The 7,925-nt window shown below is 39.2% G+C and overlaps 1 protein-coding gene across 1 annotated transcript in view; it reads left to right on the forward strand.

Annotated features, from left to right (window-relative positions):
- The window catches only part of gak (cyclin G associated kinase), a 42,432-nt gene that overhangs the window by 8,171 nt on the left and 26,336 nt on the right, over positions 1-7,925 (forward strand). Inside the window, exons 4-6 of the mRNA XM_043720893.1 lie at positions 1,215-1,409; positions 2,189-2,306; positions 4,994-5,073. Of these exons, the coding sequence (XP_043576828.1) occupies positions 1,215-1,409; positions 2,189-2,306; positions 4,994-5,073 (393 nt within the window). The remainder of the gene's footprint in view (positions 1-1,214; positions 1,410-2,188; positions 2,307-4,993; positions 5,074-7,925) is intronic.

The raw sequence follows: 7,925 nt of genomic DNA on the forward strand, positions 1-7,925 counted from the left end.
TGGGCCGGGTGCTAGCAGGTGGGACTAGATTGGGTTGGGATATCTGGTCGGCATGGACGAGTTGGACCGAAGGGTCTGTTTCCATGCTGTACATCTCTATGACTCTAGTATGCCTGGGAAGCATCCTGTCAAAACATGGTTCCTGCCATAAAACAGGTAAAATATCAGAAATGAAAAAGTGTTCGCCAGAACAAAGAAAATCCTGTGCATAGGAATGAATGGAGATCATAAGAAAATAAATGTCATGACTGTGACTTGGATTGTCTAGTTGTAAGGGGCCGATGCAGCAATCTTAAGAAAAGCAAATATCCAAAGATGAGGAATTTTGTCAGAAGAGAGTTCTTGGAAAGGACCTATGAAACAGCTGAAGAGAGCAAAGAGGAAATTTTCAGGATGGTGGTGGAGATAAGATTGTTAGTGAGTATTATCAAAAAAAGCTACAAACTTGGATTGGACATTTTCTTCTGTTTTAGAATGAGGTAAAGAGGTGATGAAAAGAAAATGAGAATGATTTATTCTAAAAGGGTGAAAGAGAATGTTGATTTTAGACAACTTGCAAGAGCCTCCCGTTTTCAATTTCGAGCAGCTGAAGAGGAAAGCTTTCAGACTGGGTGTGGAGAACTCAGCAGGATTCCTGTGCTTGACACATAAACACAAAAACATGCTGAAAGCCATGAAGATCGAGTGGAAAATAAATGAGAGCAAAACACACATAACACAGTAAAGGTATATAAAAGCAGTGAGAAAAATATTCATAGACAATGAGAAAAGCACCAGTCATTGAAAGTTGGTGGCAGATATATACACAATGAGGAAGCAGGAAAGAATGAAGCGCAGAGGCAGACAGGAAATGAACTAATTTGTTTTTATTTATTTCTCCACGCACGATTGTACAGGATGCCTAATGTTGTTATTCTGTAAAGCATTGCTGACTTACTTCTAATACCTCTCTGACCATTAAACAAAAAAGGGACAGCTGTGAAATAATTAGAACAAAATTTTATTTTTGTTAATTGTGTTAATAATCATAATGGCTGAATATAGACATGGCTTTGATCAAGCATAGTAGAGGTGGAACTTCAAGATTGACTTGTCTGTGATTCTACTGCCAAAATGTATTATACTCAGTTCTATTAGTGCTGTGGATTAACAGAAGTGCTATATTTTATAACTACGCTACTAGATAATTTGTAACTTATTCTTTTTGTTTTTAGATATGTAGAATACATGTGTGACATGATGGCTGAGGAGCCTATAATCCCCCATAATAAAGCCATTGTGATCAAATCAATTATAATGACACCTGTTCCTTTATTTAATAAACAACGCAATGCTTGCCGCCCGTTCTGTGAGATATACGTGGGTGATGATCGAGTAATGACCACTTCTGAAGAATATGATAAATTGAGGTAACATTTTTTATATGTCTCGTCTGTAATTTATTGGCAGTTTATACAGTGCTGCTCATAATATTGAATTTAGTGGTTGAAAGGGAATATTTCAAGAAAAGGACTAAATTTCTGGATTTAGGTAAGGTTAACTTCAAAACAATGTGACAGTTTTTCCACAGTAAACTTTGAAAAAAAATTGGTGAATAATCTAACAGATGGTCAGTGGTAGATATTCAAAACATAATGTAAGGTACACAGCCAGTTTATGCACCTCAGGAACAAGAATTGTGCTCGTTAAACTTGTTAGTTTATCGACTTCATCTTCTGTTAACTACCCCTTTTCTCTACCATTCCTATTTATGAAGTACCCTGGAATTTAAGGTTAGATGTGAATTTGAGCTGTTACATTTAATCACTTTAAATCAGCATTGTAATAGTGTGATGGCAAAGTTAGTCTCTGTGTACATGGACAGAAGAGGGAAATGACTGATTCACATTCTTCAAGCCTGATACCCAAGCTCTCCTTTTGCAAGTGCCTATATGTTTGCTCCAGGGTCAGACAGGTTTAGGGCTTGACTCTATAACACTGTTAGAACAGTCCATCAATATTACATACCTTCGTGTCATTGTACATGACTTGACAATAGAGCAAATGGTAAATCAATGCCTTTTCTCCATTGAGTTTGTCAGACTGTTCCACATGAAAATTACTAATCTTAAATGATTTGTGATGTCAGGTTTTTTTTTTAAATGGAGTTGTATTGTGGGGAATATTACCTGGCATGTGTTTATTTCAGGGAATTTAAAATGGAAGATGGCAAGGCAATAATTCCACTGGGTTTAAATGTCCAAGGTGATGTCCTCATTGTGATCTTTCACGCAAGATCGACACTTGGAGGAAGACTGCAGGCAAAGGTACAGAAAAATTAGACAGTTCTTCTCGATTCAATTATTCTGTTTGTGGTAACAATGCTTGATAACTGAATAATATAAATTGCCATTTGCGCACATTTTGGACTCCCAGGCAACTCCGTCCAGAATTGATACCACTGTGCTGCCATCTCTGGTAGTTTAGTCCTACTGGTGGGACAGAACATACCCAATCATGATGATGCCTGGGATGTTGTAAAGTATGATCGTACATGTATGACTGTCAAACTGTTGGTTGTCTATGGGACACCCCTCCCAGTTTTGGCCTAAGTTGCCAAATGTTATTAATGAGGACTTCTCAGGGTATGCCATTGCCATTATTGGTGTCATTATTGTGTCAGTGTTGGGTGGTTCATCCAGTTTCTTTCCTTTTTGAATTTTCTGTAGCAGTTTCGTGCAACTGAGTGTCAATTTGAGGGCATTTAAGAGTCAGCGATATTATTGTGGTCCTGGAGTCACATGGAGGCTTGACCAAGTAATGACAGGGGTACCATGGTGGTTAACACTGCTGCCTCACGGCGCCGATGACCCTGGTTCATTTTAAGCCTTCAGAAACTATCTATCTGGAGTTTGCACATTCTCCCTGTGTCTGTGTGAGTTTCCTGCAGGTGCACCAGTTTTCTCCCACAGTGCAAAAATGTGCAGTTTAGGTGGATTACCCATGCTAAATTTGCCTATAGTATCTTGGGATGTGCAGGCTAGCTGGATTAGCCATGAAAAATGGAGGGTTACACGAACGGTATGGACTTAATGAGCAGAATGGCCTGCTTTCACACTGTAGGGATTCTATATTTTAAAAACAATGTTGCCAAAGGGAGGGAAGGTGAACCAGATGGATTTTTTTTGCCAATGAGAGGCTCATAGTTATCATTGCTGGGACTAGATCTTAATTCTACAGTTATTAATTACGTGAATTTCAATTCCCTCAGCCATTCTGCTGAGATTTAAACCTCTGTCCCCAGAGTATAAACCTGGGTTTTTGGATTGGCAGTCCAGTGACATCACTCTGCCACTGTCTCAGCTTAAAATTAAGGAAGTCTTGACAATGTACCGAGGAAATCATAGTCATTACAAATCATTATCAAAATCATTTAAAAATTATGATTAGACAAAATCAGCATGATAAAATTATGATTAGACAAAATCAGCATGATTTTATGTAAGGGAAATTGTGCTTGACAAGCTTATTCAGTCTTTTGTGATTATAGTTAGTGAAAAGAGCAATTAGAAGATGTGATATATTTAGATTTTGAAAAGGTGTTCATTAAAGTGTGACTCAAAGGGTTAAGAAGGTAGATAAAATCTTGTGGATTTGATTCTATATTAAACATGGAAGGAGAATTGGTAGTAAAATGTTATTACAAGTGGGATATCTAGGCCATGTTAGCAAGCTACAACTTGTGGAGTGCTGGAAAATTACTGCTAGGGCCTCAGCAATTGATTTTACTGACTTTGATGAAGAGGTAACGTGTGTTATTTCTCAGCTTGCTGTCAAGTAAGGCGAAAATGCAAGCTGTGAGAAGGACACAAAGAAGTCACAACGTTACGTAGACTGGTTAAATGGAGTAGAATATGGATAAGTGTGACTTCGGTCATGGGGATAGAGAGACAGAATATATTTTAAAAGTATGAAACTTGTAAATGCTCATCATATGAATGTGCTGTACAAGAAATGTAAAGTTAGCTTGAATGCTCAGCAAACAATTCAAAAGGCAAGTGCCACATTGTTCTTTATTACAAGAGAATTAAAGTGCAGGATTAAGGGCACCTTGCCATATTGTGCATTGCTTTGGTGAGTTCAGACCTGGATTCCATTGTACAATATTTAAGTCAAGATGTACTTGTTTTGAGGCAGTACAATAATGATTCGCCATGTTCACTCCAGGGATGAGAGGTTTTTCCGATATGAGAGAATGAGTAAATTGGCTGCATATTCTCTGGCGTTCAGAAGAATGAGTGGAGATCTTATTGAAACACTCAAGATCCCGAAAGGGGCTTGACAGGATAGACACAGAGGTTATTTTTGCTGGTACAGAAATCTAAAACATGGAGGGTCAATCTCAGGATAAGGAGCTAATAGTTTAGGATGGAAATGAGGAGAAGGTTCTTCGCTCAAAGCAATTCACCACCCAAGAGGCCTGTGGTTGCACCATCCTTGAATATATCCAGGCTGAGTTTGCCAGATTTTGTGTGCCTCATGGAATCACGGGATATGGGGAGCAGGCAGAAAGAATGGAATTGAATTTGAAGATCAATCAGAATTGTTTTGAATGGCAGAGGAAGTTTAATAGATTATTAAGTCTACTAAGTCTGCATAATGATTGGACCTGCCAGTATTTTTTTCAAACAGATTAAGGATGTCCCTCAGTGGCACCAGGGCAGCAACAAACTGAGTGAAATTCTCAATCCGCTTACCAAAGAGGGTTATCACCCTCAAAATTATCGATTTACCTACAGTTACCACTTTATATGGCCCCCCTGCCCCACACCCCTCCCCACCACTTTGTCCATCTTTTGAGTAGCCTCTTGCTATTAAACTGTTGGAAGATTTTCAAAGTAATGTATAGTTTTCCATGGTTGTTGAGGTGATGGACTAGAAATTTGAGTGCTGCATGCCGGAATTTGAAAGATCTCAAGAAATGTGCAGGCATTGACTGACCATTTTCTTTCAGATGACTTCAATGAAGATGTTTCAGATTCAGTTCCACACTGGATTTGTGCCTCGGAATGCTGCATTGGTCAAATTTGCAAAGTAAGTATTTGTTTTTCTCAAAATCAAGTTAATAAGTGCAGATATTCCAATCAGGATTGGAAACCCCACTTCTGACCCTGAGCAGATTAAAAATTACCAATATGTCTTTCGCTCCTATCCAGGGGCCACCTGTTACGAACCTTTCTGGGAATTGCAAATCCAGCAGCATACAAGATGTTTGAAGAAACCATACCCTATTTTGCAGTAGTAAGAGTGCAGTGTTTTATGATTTAATTGTTCAGCAGCGCAGCCAGTCACTTTAATAACTTCTGTTAAAGGTCCAGTATGTAAGTGTAATATTAAGGTGGCCAGTGAGTGAAGTATGTGGTGTGCTAGATGGATCAGAACAATAGCTTTCCAGGTGTGTGGGCTGCCAGCGTATCAGGTAGGTCTGAATGTAGGGTTGGGGAGTGGGAGGCTGGTTGTGGGGTCTAATGACAGGGAATTCTAGATGGATGGGAATTTCCCATAAATGGTTTCAATTTCCCAGGCAATTCCCACAGTTGCCATGTCTAAGATTCTCCCGATATGTGACTTCTATCTACACTGTTTTAACGAATCTGGCCATCAGAATATCTGGGTCAATATGTGCCTTAACTATATTCACCTATTTATATTATAAATTTCTGTTCAAAAGTTTTTTTTTTCTGAAGATTGATTGTACAGGTGTTCAATTTAGATATATTTTCTCATTCTCGGCATAGTATTTAAATGTTGGATTATTTTGGCTAACCCAATTTATTCTTAATTTATATTTGATAATGGAAATTTCTTTGCTCCTTTTCTTTGCATTGATTTGATTTTACTGGATAAAAACTTAGCGTGGACAGTAGTGTTGAGCGTAAATTGTATGCATCAAGTTTCACTATGGAAACTGTGAACGGATATATTCCTCTGGATTGACTGTATAGGATGAATCTAATACTTTCAATTTGTGATTATGACATTAATGAGGACTGAAGTGGTCTCCTGGGCTATTTTTGGTTGTCTAATGGGATTGGAGAAGAATTTTCCAGATTTCTTTCTTTCTAATAGGTTGTTTATTTTTGCATCTCTCAGGCGATCACACTGTTTATGACGAGTGTGTTGAGTACGTATACTGTGATGCTCAAGGAGGACTGATTCAGAAAACCACTTGAGTTTCTATCCTTTTGATTTCCCTGCATCAGGATTCACAAAAGCTTTTTCAGCACTCCACAAGAAATGTGTTTCACTTCGTCAAGCTCACTGTTGTGCAGTACCATGTGCTTAATATCTACTGTATATAATTATCATAAAAGTACTTGGAAGAGTTGACTTTCAATCAGCCTAAGAAGACGTTCTGTTATTTGTGCATTCAAAAGATTGAGTTGCTGCAGTTAGAGAGCAAGTTGACCAAAAACATCATGACTTTAGAGGCAATCGCTTTATTGTCCTTTGAAGCAGTAGAGAATGTTCAGTTGGCAGAAAATAGCAAAGCTCTTTGTAAATCTGCAAATAAGGAGGGCAGTTACAACTTTGTCAAGAGTGTAAAATAAATGATGATGAATTGGTTGCTTGTTACACACATTTGCAAGTTTCCCTTAACTGCTTTGAAACTTTGAAATCAATTTCATACCATCACCCAAAGGTGAAACCGCCCCGGAAAATCATGCTGGGCTTGAGAATTTTCAGTCTTGTGAGGAATGATAGGAAATAATTTATTTTATTCATATAAAAGAATTCATTTTTAGAATTGTTGAGATTTTTCCCCCTGTTCTATATGTAAAAGATTGAGAATTTGATATAGACAATGGGTGCAGGAGTAGGCCATTCTGCCCTACGAGCCTGCACCACCATTCAGTATGATCATGGCTGATCATCCTTAATCAGTATCCTGTTCCTGCCTTATCTCCATAACCCTTGATTCCACTATCCTTGAGAGCTCTATCCAACTCTTTCTTAAATGAATCCAGAGACTGGGCCTCCACTGCCCTCTGGGGCAGAGCATTCCACACAGCCACCACTCTCTGGGTGATGAAGTTTCTCCTCATCTCTGTCCTAAATGGTCTACCCCGTATTTTTAAGCTGTGTCCTCTGGTTCAGCACTCACCCATCAGCGGAAACATGTTTCCTGCCTCCAGAGGGTCCAATCCTTTAATAATCTTATATGTCTCAATCAGATCCCCTCTCAGCCTTTTAAACTCAAGGGTATACAAGCCCAGTAGCTCCAATCTTTCAACATAAGATAGACCCACCATTCCAGGAATTGACCTCGTGAACCCACGCTGCACTCCCTCAATAGCCAGAATGTCTTTCCTCAAATTTGGAGAAATTTGGTGTAATGATTTAATGTCTGAGAAACTTGGCAAGAAAAGGTCCCCCAGAGGTCCTGTCATGTTTAATAGCAGGATCTGATTATATTAAATTCTCTGTTACATGTATCAAGGGACTAACATACATTTAAGGTGGAAATAAATTGAATTTTCATCTCTCTCCAGAAACAAGGGATACAGGGAGTAGGTACAAGGGAGTTGGAGTCAAAGGTCTGCTCTGTTTGTATTGAATGGCTTGGACTACTCGTGCTTCTATTCTTGCTGTTCTAAACATCAGGGAGGAGTTGAACATCAAAAATGAGGCTGACACTGTGATAGGTAGTGAATCCAAGAGGGGAGCTGTCATTAGACGACATCAACACAAGTAGCAGAGCTGATATTGGGAGGGGAACTGACACTGGGTGGAACTGACGCTGGAAGGGGAGCAGACACTGGGAGGGGAGACCATACTGGGAGTGGAGCAGAAACTTGGAGGGGAGATAATACTGGGAGGGGAGCTGACACTGGGAGGGGAGATGATACTGGGAGGGGAGGTGATACTGGGAGGGGAGCTGAAAC

Source organism: Chiloscyllium plagiosum, chromosome 2, assembly GCF_004010195.1.
Source record: "Chiloscyllium plagiosum isolate BGI_BamShark_2017 chromosome 2, ASM401019v2, whole genome shotgun sequence".
NCBI classification, from domain to species: Eukaryota; Metazoa; Chordata; class Chondrichthyes; order Orectolobiformes; family Hemiscylliidae; genus Chiloscyllium; species Chiloscyllium plagiosum.